Raw genomic sequence first — 13985 nt, 5'->3', positions numbered from 1 at the left:
ACACCGGGGGACCTGAAAGACTACAGGCTGCAGGAAGAAGCTCCAGGTAAGTAAAAAGCCACTTCCCCCCCAAGCCATAAGCTTGCACTGTACATGCTAAACTTGCCAGTCAAACCAACAGATGGCGCTGTTTCGCACTGCTGCAGGTGGATGGATTTGAAAGCACAACATATTGCTAAAAAACATGAAAGAGTCTCAGGTTACACTTTTCCACCTATAGCTCAGATTTGAATGCACATATTGGGTATGATTTCCAAAGCTTTTTCACCTGCTTTCCTCTGTTTTCACCTAATATATGTTACTTTTTTAAGCTCCCAAAGAGCAAAAACGTAATATAATTAGTGTAAGAATAGTAATATTGAACTTAATTTAATTAGGAAAAACTTACTTTGAGTGATTAGTTTGCTTGTAAAATGTGCTGAAAGGTTATTTTTATCAATTAGGTCATAAATAAGTAATTTAGGAGAAGTTTAGTGAATAGAGCCCAATATCAAATATTTCCAAACATAGATTTATCCTATACTCAAACAAGATCTCCCTATTTAAACATGGCATCTTGCACCATAAATCAAGGATGCATTGTTACTAAGTCTTCAGATTGCTCCATAAAGATTTAGTAAAAAAAAAAAAAAAAAAAAACTCCAATGGTAAATCAGGAGAGAAGCAGGCCTCCACTGTGTGAGAGAGGGTTCACACTATGGCAGACGTCGCCACACCCGTTCTGACGATTGCAGTGACATTGTTGACAGAATCCATTCCATGACGGGAATGGCAATGCAGTCCGCTGCCTGGGAAAATGTACAGTCAGATTTTCTACATTCAGCTCAAATGCAATGGGTCAACTGGCCTACAGAAAAGGACGACAATCCCTGAGTCCACTGTCCTGTCATATTGCAAGGCAGAGGACATACCGGTACTGAAAACCAAGCTGAAATTTTCAGTCATGCATCTGCATAAGCACTATACTTCAGACACAGTCTGTTCAGTTGTATACACTGCAAGGATTAACACCATAGATTAGAAAAGTAGAAATGAAAATAAAATTTAACTTTTAAGTTGAATTCCAGGAGTTTTTTTGTCATGTCTAAGGTTGGTCATACAATATTCAATAAAATGATCTGATTTTGTGGCAATTCAGTAAAAACGAACGGTTGTACCAAAAAGCTAAAGCTTTTTTTTTTTTTTTTTTTTTTTTTTTTTTTATTAGAGCGAGAAATCAAATCGGATTTCTCGTTTTTTCGATATAAGTCGATCGGGAGTGGTGGATTTTTCAGATCAATTTTTAGGAAAATTGAATGGTATAGGGTAGATTTCCAATTTACTCAAGCATAGACCTAAGCAATGTTTTCTGAGTTTTCAATTTATTTATTTTGTTACAATTGGGAAAAGATTGAACACACTTGTGTGGTACATTGGTCAGATTTATTTATTATTATTTTTAATGGTTACAATCAGATTAATTGATTGCAATTCTCGAATTGTAAATAAATAAAAAAAATTGTATGGTGTGTGTCTAGAATATTCCCAGTTTATGAAGACAATCGATAAGGAACGATTCTTTAGTTGATTTCTAAATAAGGTAAAATCAATCCAAAAGTTGGATTTTATGATCGAATTTAAAGAAAGAATCAGTCAATGTGAATAATCTATTGCCTTCCAATTAGTTAAGATCATTCAAATCGCATCGAAAGATCACATTTAGTGAAAAATTGTACCGTTAATGGGCACCTTAACTCTCTCCCACATCTAATCTAAAGATGTATCCCTCAAAACCTTCCTCACGCTCATCTGCAGGTTTCCCTAACTTAGAGTTGCATCATCAAGGAGGATTTTTAGTTTTCATCAAAAAGTGCTCATCTTTATAAATATCCATCTGAGGGTCGCTGGGACACTTCTGTATGCCCAGTGTGGATCCTTGAGAATCTGAAGATGTGGTTAGTAATTCAGGCCTACAGAGCCCACAGGAAGTAGGGGCAATGTGCTGCAGTCAGCCCTGGGCAACACTGTCACAGAGAGTACACTCATCAAAATCGCAAGTGTTTTACTGCATATAGGGAAACACGCACCGCTGCACACATAATTAAGGCTGATTCACACCACGAGAGCTTTTTAAATGCCAGAGATTTTAAAAGCTCTTGCTAATGCAATCCTATGGGAGATTTTTACAAAATCACATCGCTCCAGTGAGAACACACACGTAGGATAACATAAGCAAGAGCGTTTAAAATCACAAGCGCTTGATAAGATCTTGTAGTGTGAACGAGCCCTTAAAGAGCCTGACTCGTGATTACCGCCAAGGAGGCTAACTGAATATCTTATTTTTGAGGGATACAATCACTTCTGATGAGACAAAATCCCATTCAATTTCAAACCACTTTGTGTCGTACAGAAAACAGTCACGATGGTTCTGTGGAAATATGGGACCTGTGGGTTGAAACACACTCCTCCGACGCAATCCTTAGAAAATGTGACCTCTTTGTTGAATACTTGATTCATAGCCTGAACAATCACAGGTCTATTGTGCCTGTAATATACAGTAATACAATAGTGTACCAGCGGACCATAAGCAGGCTAGTGTTATGCAGTTGATTGGTAGATAGTACTACTAGCTATTTACCACGATACCTCATCTTCCTAAACTGCCTTAAACACGCTCCAAGTTTTGTACAAAGAATAATGTTGCATGTTTGCTCAGAAAATTCTTCATTGTTATATCTCTTTATATGCTACTGACATATTGTTTAGGACAATTTTGTTTCCAATAGACATACTGTTTAAGTAAACTGAAAAAAAGGCATGGAGTGGAAACATTAGAGATAATGGTCTTTTTTTCTTCTCCACAACTTTTGATCATTTTTATGATTGGATCATGAAATTACTGGCGTACGCTTCAGACGTTTGTCCAGTGTTTTGTGGAACAAAAACAGCAGTTTTAAAATGACTGGACTTAAAAAAAAAAAAAAAAAAATAGATCTATCCTTGTGTGGCTTGCTTTAGACTACAGTAATTACACTTTCACTCATGTCTAAAGTAAAGAAAAATCCTAAACTTTGCTGGCAAGAGTGTCAGAAAAAGATGGTGTACAGGAAGTGTTCTTATCTAAAGCGAAATGCAAAAATGTGATGAAAAGTGGCCAGGAATCACAACATATTGTTATTAGTGGTATCACTGTACTGTGGGGGGTCTTTTTAATATAAGTACACAGTGGATTATAAGGAAACATTATTACATAGTGCTAACATTGCCGTATGACCATACATAGTTACATAGTTATTCGAGTTGAAAAAAAGAAATACGTCCATCGAGTTCAAACAGAAAAAAAAGTACAACACCAGCCTGCTCCCTCACATATCCCTGTTGATCCAGAGGAAGGTGAAAAACCCTTACAAGGCATGGTCCAATTAGCCCCAAAAGGTAAAAAAAATTGATTCCTGACTTCAGATGGCAATCAGATAAAATTCCTGGATTAACACCACCAGGAATTACCTAGTAACTATAGCCATGGATGTCCTTCAATGCAAGAAAAGCATCTAAGCCCCCCTGAAACGTTTTAGAATTTGCCATAACTACCTCTTGTGGCAATACATTCCACATTTTAATCACTCTTACTGTAAAGAGCCCTTTTCTAAATAAATGGCCAAAACAGTTTTCCTCCATGCGCAGATCAAGTCCCCTTGTCCTTTGTAAAAGTGACAAAAAGCTTATCCGCCAAGCTTTTATATTGAGCTCTGAAGTATTTATACAAGTTAAATTAGATCTCCTCTAAGGCACTTTTTTCTCCAGACTAAATAAGGCCAGTTCATCTAAGATTCCTGGTAAGCGAGACCTTCCATCTATTCTAATCAATTTTGTTGCTCATCTCTGCACATGCTCTAAGGGCCTGTTTCCACTACACGCAGATTCTGCATGCAGAAAACTGACTCCAATGAATGCCTATGGGCCTGTTTTTCTGATGCAGATCTCCCATAGGCATTCATTGGAGTCAGTTTTCTGCATGCAGAATCTGCGTGTAGTGGAAACAGGCCCTAAGGCCTGAAACACACCAGAGGAGTTTTTCTGAGCGTTTTGAGTTTTTAAATCTGCTGCTAATGTTATCCTATGTGTCTGTGCACACTGGAGCAATGAGGTTTTGTAAAAACTCCCATAGCATTACATTGGGAAGAGCTTTTAGAGGTTTCAAAACCTCTTCCCAATGTAATGCTATGGTTTTTTTTTACAAAACCTCATTGCTCCAGTGTGAACAGACACATAGGATAACATTAGCAGCAGATTTTAAAACTCAAAACGCTCAGAAAAACTCCTCTGGTGTGTTTCAGGCCTAAAACTGCAATGTCCCTCCTGCTGGTGCCCAGCTGTAATTACTATTTTTTTTTAACCACCCTGGCGTTCTATTAAGATCGCCAGGGCGGCTGCGGGAGGGTTTTTTTTAAATAAAAAAAAACTATTTCATGCAGCCAACTGAAAGTTGGCTGCATGAAAGCCCACTAGATGGCGCTCCGGAGGCGTTCTTCTGATCGCCTCCGGCGGCCAAAAGTAACACGGAAGGCCGCAATGAGCAGCCTTCCGTGTTTGGCTTCTCCTGTCGCCATGGCGACGAGCGGAGTGACGTCATGGACGTCAGCCGACGTCAGCCGCCTCCGATCCAGCCCTTAGCGCTGGCCGGCTGCGCAGGGCTCAGGCGGCTGGGGGGACCCTCTTTCGCCGGCGGCGATCGGGCAGCACACGCGGCTGGCAAAGTGCCGGCTGCGTGTGCTGCTTTTTATTTGAACAAAATCGGCCCAGCAGGGCCTGAGCGGCAGCCATCGGCGTTGATGGACGAGCTGAGCTCGTCCATACCGCTAAGATGGTTAATATAATGGTCTTTTTTTCTTCTTCACAACTCTTGATCTGCTTTATGATTGGATCATGAAATTGCTGGCGTACTCTGCAGATGTTTGTCCAGTGTTTTGTGGAACAAAAACAGCAGTTTTAAAATGACTGGACTTAAAAAATTAGATCTATCTTTGTGTGGCTTGCTTTAGTCTACAGTAATTACACTTTCACTCATACCTAAAGTAAGGAAAAATCCTACAATTTTCAGACAAGAGTGTCAGGAAAAGATGGTATACAGGAAGTGTTCTTATCTAAATCGAAATGCAAAAATGTGATGAAACGTGGCCAGGAATCACAACATATTGTTATTAGTGGTATTACTACTGTTGGAGGTCATTTTAATATAAGTACACAGTGGATCATAAGGAAACATTATTACATGGTGCTGGATCAACAGGGATATGTGAGGGAGCAGGCTGGTGTTGTACTTTATTTTCTGGTTGAACCCGATGGACGTATGTCTTTTTTCCAACTCAAATAACTATGCAACTATGTATGGTCGCACGGCAATGTTAGCACTATGTAATAATGTTTCCTTATGATCCACTATGTACTTATATTAAAAAGAAAGCAAACTTTTGTTTTCCATAGCATTTCAGTAAGGGGGCTTTAAGGACCATTGTAGCCCCTCACACACTCCAATGAGTTCTGGTTCACCATTAACTTGCTGGTTAGTCTGTACCTCTCGGTGTTACAAGCCCTACTCCATAGAGCCAAATTAATCCATGCCATGCACTGATGAGGATAAAACAACCCGAAACAGTCTGTATGCATGTTGGATTATTATGGCTCTGTACAAATTAATAAGCTGACACATCATTGCATTCCAGCGGATCTGGAAGTGTGTTTAGCTTCTAAGGGTAACAATGGATAAATTGCATATATTCAGCAGTGTTGCACTGGGAGACATCTCAAGCTCACTCCAACCTGAATTATCGCAAATTCTTTCTGTTTTAAGAAAGCAAACTTTTGTTTTTAATTATAGATTAACTTATCTGTATGTTTTTGGAATGTGGAGGAAAACCCAAGAGCCCAGAGGAAACCCACAAAGATACGGAAATAAAACACAGACTTCGTGCAGTTAGTGCTCACAGAACTGAATGTAGCACATTTCCTTAGGATGTGATTTTTATATGCAACATAATATTCTGCATAAAAACAAACTGCTGATAGACAGCTCAAGAACAGCCAGATGTACCACATTTTTCGTACCATAAGAGGCACCAAGGTTTAGAGGACAAAAACCAAGGGAAAAAATGAGATTAAAGGGGAACTGAAGTAAGAGTTATACGGAGGCTGCCATATTTATTTCCTTTTAAGCAATACCAGTTGCCTGGCAGCTCTGCTGATCCTCTGCCTCTAGTACTATTAGCCATAGCCCCCGAACAAGCATGCAGCAGATCAGGTGTTTGACCTTAAAGTCAGATCTGACAAGACTGCTTGTTTCTGGCATTATTCGGATACTACTGCAGAGAAATAGACCAGCAGGGCTGCCAGGCAACTGGTATTGCTTAAAAGGAAATAAATATGGCAGCCTCCGTATACCTCTTACTTCAGTTCCCCTTTAAACCTGGTGTATCCATGGTGCAGGAGCATATTATGGACCCCCCCAATTATTCTCTCCCTTGGACCTTCCTTGTACCTCTTGAGACCCCGTTTTCTCCCGTGTCTTCTGTCCCCATGTCCAGTCTATCACTGTGTCCTTTGTCCTCCTGTGTCTCTACCCCACCTGTCCTCCATCCCTCTGTCCCCTCTGGTGTGTTGACTCCATCCTCACTCCCCTGTACCCTCCGGTGTGTGGTCCCCCCAGTCCTCACCCCCTGTAACCTACCGTGTGCTGTCCACCTGTGCCCTCCGGTGTGCTGTCCCCCTGTCCCCGCCACCTGTCCCTTCCAGTGGGCTGTCCCCCTGTCCCCGCCACCTGTCCCTTCCAGTGGGCTGTCCCCCTGTCCCCGCCACCTGTCCCTTCCAGTGGGCTGTCCCCCTGTCCCCGCCACCTGTCCCTTCCAGTGGGCTGTCCCCCTGTCCCCGCCACCTGTCCCTTCCAGTGGGCTGTCCCCCTGTCCCCGCCACCTGTCCCTTCCAGTGGGCTGTCCCCCTGTCCCCGCCACCTGTCCCTTCCAGTGGGCTGTTCCCTCTGGTGTCCTCTGCCCCTTCTAAATATGTACATATGGTGCGCTAGCACAGCTTCAGAAAGCATCCATGAATCAGGTGGTGAGTGCTGCCCCAGCCTGCCAACCATGGCCACCCACTGCTCCCTCTTCTTACTTCTTCTAAAGCCGAAGGTCTCGAGAGCGGGGCCACGGCTATGTCATCGAGGCCAATCACTGCACTCCCTGCTAATTCAGATTACTATAAATGTAATTCCTAATAATAATACTAACCTGGAAGGCAATACTGTAAGGGGAGTTATGCCTTGAGAGGCCAGTGAAGTTGTTTATGCAGTGACCATAATGATAAGGCCTGCTAAGCAAAAGCAATCATTTCTTTAAGGCATGTTCTATCTGGCTCCTGGGATTTCTCCAGCCTGATGTTAATGAACGCGGTTTTTGTGCCAACAAGTCTGAAGTTTCTGTTATACAGTAATGCATTTTATAACAGTCTTCCTGTAGCAGAGTCATAAAAGTTTCAAATCACCATGCTGAAGAAGCAGCCTACTTATTTCTTTATTTTATTAATTTATTTAGTGCTAACACATTCTGCAGTGTTTTACGGGAACAATGAAACATTCACACCAGCCAGGACCCTGAGGGAACTTATACTGCGATGTCCTTATCAGAGTCATACAATAGGCATACACTAGGCCCAATTATAGGTGGAAGATTACTAACCTCCAAGTAAATTTTGAACTGACAAGGAACCTATAACAACACAAACAGGAAGCTCACATACACCAGTAAAGAAATTGAAATTCTGCTACAAAACTGATTCCATAGCCCCAGTGTAGTAAGGCCACAGTGCTAGCGAAACTAATAAAATATATCTCAGAGTGCCAATACATGGTCTGATTAATACAAGTTTGCATAATTTACATGAATAATACAAGTCTCACTAGCTATTAGCCATTTACATCAATACGTTTTCCTAAGAACATAATTAAGAGCACCTGTCAGAAAATATTTGTGCAAGTTACTGCTGATCGAGGAAATGCAGAAAATTTGGGCGCACCATGCGCCACCATAGGCCATAATGGGAATTCCGGCTATAGCAGTGCTCAGATAGTAATTTGGGTGCCGTAAAAAGTTGGAGCCCAAATTACTAAAAAAAAACAAAAAAAGAAAAACAGCGTAGTTCTTACCGGTGTCCACGGCAGCCTGGAGGGGGAATAGTAATCTACTCTACCGGGACTTTTGCAGGAGCAGGGGGAGCCCTTTTTGGAGCCGTTTTTGCGCCCAAATTTCCAGGCGCATTAATTGCATGTAGCATTGCTGATTATTCCCTTTCCTGCTGACAGCAGGAGTATCACCACATGTGCACCACCAACGTTGGTTATCACAGAGAATGTTAAAAAACAAGCAAAGAGTTATGATGTCAACACATTAGTACAAAGCCCTACAGAGGTACGACTTTGTGGACCAGCAGCCAATACACTATGTGACTCATCAATGTAGTACAGTACTTGACCATTACCCAAACACACATTCACAAATAAAATTAGAATGCCACTCCATACCAAGAGTAGCTATAATATCTTTCTTATAACATTTACAACTATATTGTACCTCCAACATAGGTAGCTATATTTTCTTCAGAACAATTGTGGCTAGGATGTCCCCTGAAACAACAGCTAAAATTTGCCCCCCGTAACAAGTGCAGCTTTAATGCCACTATGTAACAAGTGCAGAAATAAGAACCCTCATATAACAAGTGCTACTGTTATGTCCCCCATGAAAAAAGTGTGGCCCTTCCTTCAACCTCTTCTTTACCATATAGCTGCCATTACAGTGTGTCACTAGGACACCTGTGCGTTCATTTTTTTTTCATAAGAAAGCACACTGGATTGAATATAATTACTAAACCTTTTAGCGTGTTCAGTGGAGGACAAACGGCACAGCCAAACATTAAACTCAGGGCTGCAGGTCAGTACAAAAATCATCCGACACAATAATTTGCATATTACAAGCTTGTTGGCTGAAAGCATATAACATGAAAGGCCTCTCATCACTGCCAACACATTGTAAAGCTTTATTAAGATGGTATCTGCTTTTGGGAAAAGCTGCTGGCCAGGAAGCTGACACTTTACCCTATCAGCCATCCTGGCCTACCACTGTCAATGTGAACCCCTAGTATGATGTCTGCATAATAAGATTCTCCAGAGCCCCATATCAGCCGGGTTCCAGCATATAGTACTGCCACCTTGCAGAAAAAGGCCTCTACCTTTTCTATATCTGGTACAGAAAAGGACAGACCATTTTCTACAAGTGAGCAAAGCTATGCACCAGAACCCAGCTGATACAGGGTTCAAGTGAATTAAACAGACAATGTATGGGGGGGGGGGGGGGGGGGGCTTACCTCAATGATCTATAGGCTCTTTAGACCTCTCCAGGCTCCTCATTTCACCAGCCTGCCCTCCGTCTTGCCGCTCCATCTATGCCCCATTTAGAACTCTGGTCGGATCTCTGCTGTCCATCAGTGTGCCCTCTTTGTACTTGGTCCTGCACAGCTGTGTGTAGCAACCAACACCAGGGGCATCCTGGGCATGCGCAGCTCCAATTCTTCATGAGCTGCGCATGCACAGGATGCTCTCGGCCACCACTGAAGTGCACAGTCGTGTGGTAGCATGATCCACGGGGCGTGCACAGAGGACAGCACCAGCACATGCGCCAGGCTCTGATTGGTTCTAATTACAGACATGGGTGCGGCATTCAGCTGCAAAATGGAGGGGTGGTCTGGAGGGGTTTGAGAAGCCTATAGATCATTCAGATTAGTATACATTTTATTTTTCATTTGAAGTACACTTTAACAGAACTCCAAAAAAAAAGTATAAGAGGGGTTTTTTTACAGTTTAATTGCATAATGTTTAAAAGAGGAAAATTGCATAATGTTTCAAAGATGATTATTTATGCAGTCATGTGAAAAAGTACACCCCATGTAATAGTTTTGCTTTATTAACATGTTAATATATGAATATCATCTTGATGTAAACAGTATATAGAGATAAAGGTGATACAAATGAACAAGAAATAAAAAATTAAAACTTGATTTTCTACGTACACCCTCAATTCTAGGACTTTGTATTGTCTACATTGCCTGAAACAATTTTAAAGAGGTGTCTCTTATGTCTGTCTACACCACCATCTCAGCTGGATTAAGATCTAGCCTTTGACTTGGCCCTTCAACTTCAATTTCAGTTTTCTGGACCCTAGCCTTACATTTTCCTCAAGCAACCTTTAGTATAATGAAGGATTCAATCCTTCCTAATATTCAGACTTGCATAGCTTCTAAAGTTGTTCCTAGAAGCTTATTTTTTTTTTACTTTGCTCAATTTTAACAACGTAAGCACTTAGCTTGTCGTCAGTTAATCCTTGAAGGAAGAAGAGTGACTATCGAGTCCTTGCTATGTCCCCTTGTTACATGGCTTTCCTGAGTTGTACCGTTTCTACAAAGGCAAAAGCTGACAGTGATGTTTTCCCACAGAATAGTCTACTGAGATGTAGCCTGTAAGACCTTTGTTTTTTGTACTTCTCTTTCATGTCAGTTTTCTTCCTTTTGTATGTATTTATACAAAATGGATTTTTTTTTATTTTTAAATAAAGAATCTTTTTTTTTTTTAAAAAATGGAGAATTTATAGTGAGTTGCACTGACTCTGACACAGCATAGCAGCTCAGAACTGTGAAGGTGGGCACACACCATATAATTAAAAGATCTCATTTTACACCTATTCAATATATATGATCGGTGGTCCCGAAAAATTGAAGGCTTTTATTTGTTTTCAATTCGAGAAATCCAATCGAATTTCCTGATTTTTTTCGAATCTTTGAGATTGGACATGTTGAAAAATTCAGCCCAATTTTATCAAGAATTGCGTGGTGTGTGCGTGGTGTGTGATGGATCGTGAAATTGTATTCAACCAGAAAAAAAATATATGTTACTATTCAGTACATACCAAACCATACAATAGTAGTTTCACTTGCCTGGGGCTTCTCCCAGCCCCTGGCAACCGTCCTGTGCCCACGCCGGTCCTTTAAACGATCCTCCGTACTCCTGCTGCAGCTTAGTTTCATTTTCACTGACTTGGAGTCTGCGGGCAACTAAGCCTGCGCAGCCCTGGCCATGCGCATCCTTGCCCACATCGCTGTCCACAATAGCATCCAGCGCAGACGAAGGACGCTATTGTGGACAGCAAAGTCTTAATCGTGTGAGTTTTGTATATGTCTTTTTTAATATGATCAATAATGAATATACATTTTATTGTTTGCGTTCATGACTGTGCTTTATCTCCAAATCCTTTCCCAGACTCACAGGCATCTCTAGGACTGCCTTAGAGACTTCTGTAAGCGCAAACATAAATAAATAGATACTTACCCTCATTAGAAGTAAGCCTCTACATCCTCCAGAGTCTTCCCCAATCCTCCTAGTCCCCTCTCCTGCTCGCTAGGACTCTCTTGCTCTGCGAGGCCATGCGGCCCCACTGTGCAGGTGCTAGTGGACCTGTGCCTGTGCTGTAGCATGGAGCCACGTGTGCAAGAACAAAAAAACAAGCATACTCGGCTCTGTGCTATTCCACAGGCCGTACTTCATGCCTGTGCAGTGCAGCCGCACTCATACATGGATGGAGACATAGCCGCCAGCTATCTTCAGACTTAATGTTGAAGATTGTTTAGAGGCTTGCAGCGCTGGGGAGGCAGAGCAAGATCAGGGAAGCCTCTGGACTATCCAGAGGTAAGTATCTAACTAACTTGAGCCTGACTTGAGATCAACAGGACTGCCAATGGAAATTGATAGGGCAGCAATAATCAACTGTGAAATCTTTATCAAGTTTCAGTACAACTGTGATGGAGATTTTATAAAACTGCTTTGTAGCGCTTTTTGCAGAGGATAACTATGGCCTTCTCCCCCCTCCCACCTAATAATAAACTGCAGCCTCGCCAAAACTTCAGATCAGTTCTGGGCAGCTTATCGTCTGGGCTTGCCGAGGTCAATAAATGTCTGCAAATGATCAAACCGATCCCAAGAAAGACATCACCTTACCAATGTTCCAACCATTTGAGCAATTTGCATTTATGTTTATGCTTATTTAAATTACACAATGGAACCAAAAACCTAAAATCATGGATAGTATCTGTCATATGATTTCACCTTTATCTACTAATACCATTAAAATGAAGATGGATTATTTGTACGTTGCAAAACTGTAAAGTGTCTATGGGATGCACTTATTCACACAACAGCACCACGTATTGTCATGGAGATCAGCCCTAATATTTATTTCTACAGGAAGGCTTTTCAGCATGAGTGGCGGTTGATACAACAGCAGAAGTTTGAAAGCCTCACCTTTCTATGATATCAGCAATAGTGCAGGCAAACATCAGCAGGCCTTCTGGCATCTGTAAAGCAACTGCAAAGAAAAGAGAAAACCAAGGTGAAGTCAGTGAGCGCCTTTAAATGAGGTGAAATCCGGCACACTTTCATCATTTAAAAGGCAAACACAATGGAAGAACAGGATGTATCCCTTACCTAAAAAAATTATAAAGGCGATAACAAATCAGACCCAATAACAGGATTATTCCAGGAATAAACATGCAAATGTGACATTTGGCTATCTTGAGCACATACAAAAGACAGGCACTTGAGGAAACTTATAGCTGGCATGGGAAATGTAATGTACAAGGAGCAGCAAAATAAAGAACAGAAAACATCTATGCGCAAGCAGGACAGATACGCTTCAGAAGTACAAACAGCTCTAAAACGAGGCCGACTATTAACAGAGAAAGAGATAGGCGTCACACGGCAGCAAATCCAGAACAGGTTATTGTATAGACAAATATAGCATGCCATCAGAGGCCCACGGAGAAGATACGCGGGAGAGGAAATGATTAGAGGGGAAGAGGAAACGCACACAGGACATGGGCAAGCAAGTACACCAATTGAGATAAAAGGTAATCAAAGCAAGAGAACACAGACAAGCATAATGATCATAATACAGCAGACTGCGGGGAGAAAAGCTTGTCCAGCCAGAACACGTTCGTCAGCTTCACGTATATGTATTATTATCCTCTACCTTCAGGGGTGCAGACAAGCGTACATTCACAACAGACACAATGCATACCTGACCATTCTCTCTGCACACAAAAATGATCAAAGAATTTGGTAAAAGCTTAAAAGGGACATAAAAGCAAAGCAACCTTTAAAAAAAAAAGCAAAAACATAAAAGATAATATATTAGAAAAAAAAATTCTAGCAGCTAGTCAAAAGCATGAGAAGAGCGTGAATGGGAACGCTATAGAAAGGGCAAGAGGTGTTATTATGTGGACTAGCGCCTAGCCAGCCTTCTGATTTCTGCTTGTATCCTTTTATAGCCGTGAGAACAACAGAAGATGATTTCCAATTTGCTGCCATGGCTTACACTACTTTCCGCATTGTGAGCTGATGCAAGGGATAAAATGTATTTTTATATTTTCCTCACAGAAACCTTTGAACGTAGATTTCCATTATTGATTTTGCTACTAGAAGCCGAAATACGAGACAGTAAGTTACCATCTGTTTATAAACATCCACCGCACAAAACCTTGCTTGCAAGACTATATGGGAACTCGTCTCTGGCGGTTTGGACACAGGCAACACATTTCAGATATGTGGTTCATTTCCATTTCACTTCTTGGTTAAAGGGAACCTAATGAGAATGTTATGGAGGCTGACATTTATTTTTTTAACTCCTTTATGCAAAATGAAGGTTTTAAAATGTCCTGTTTCCGCATTTTTAAGTGCAAAATGGATGTTTTCAAAACAATCGTTTTGTATTAGCAGATCAGCTGATGCCCACGATCAGAATATGCTTCACTGAAAACTGGAAACATTTGGAGCTGATGTTGCATAAGCAAGAGCATAAAATAGACATGGAGTTATTAGACATATTCTGCAGTACATTACACCCTTTAAAGTGAATGGGAAC

The 13985-nt window shown here is 41.3% G+C and overlaps 1 protein-coding gene across 1 annotated transcript in view; it reads right to left on the bottom strand.

Moving 5' to 3' along the window:
• DPH1 (diphthamide biosynthesis 1) overlaps positions 1-13985 on the bottom strand; it is a 426157-nt gene that overhangs the window by 355385 nt on the left and 56787 nt on the right. The window contains exon 3 of the mRNA XM_068270081.1: positions 12368-12431. Within this exon, the coding sequence (XP_068126182.1) occupies positions 12368-12431 (64 nt within the window). The remainder of the gene's footprint in view (positions 1-12367; positions 12432-13985) is intronic.

The sequence above is a fragment of the Hyperolius riggenbachi genome, chromosome 2 (genome assembly GCF_040937935.1).
Source record: "Hyperolius riggenbachi isolate aHypRig1 chromosome 2, aHypRig1.pri, whole genome shotgun sequence".
In the NCBI taxonomy this organism is placed as follows: Eukaryota; Metazoa; Chordata; class Amphibia; order Anura; family Hyperoliidae; genus Hyperolius; species Hyperolius riggenbachi.
Note: the sequence above shows the minus strand (reverse complement) of the source record. Positions and strands in the feature narration are given on the sequence as shown.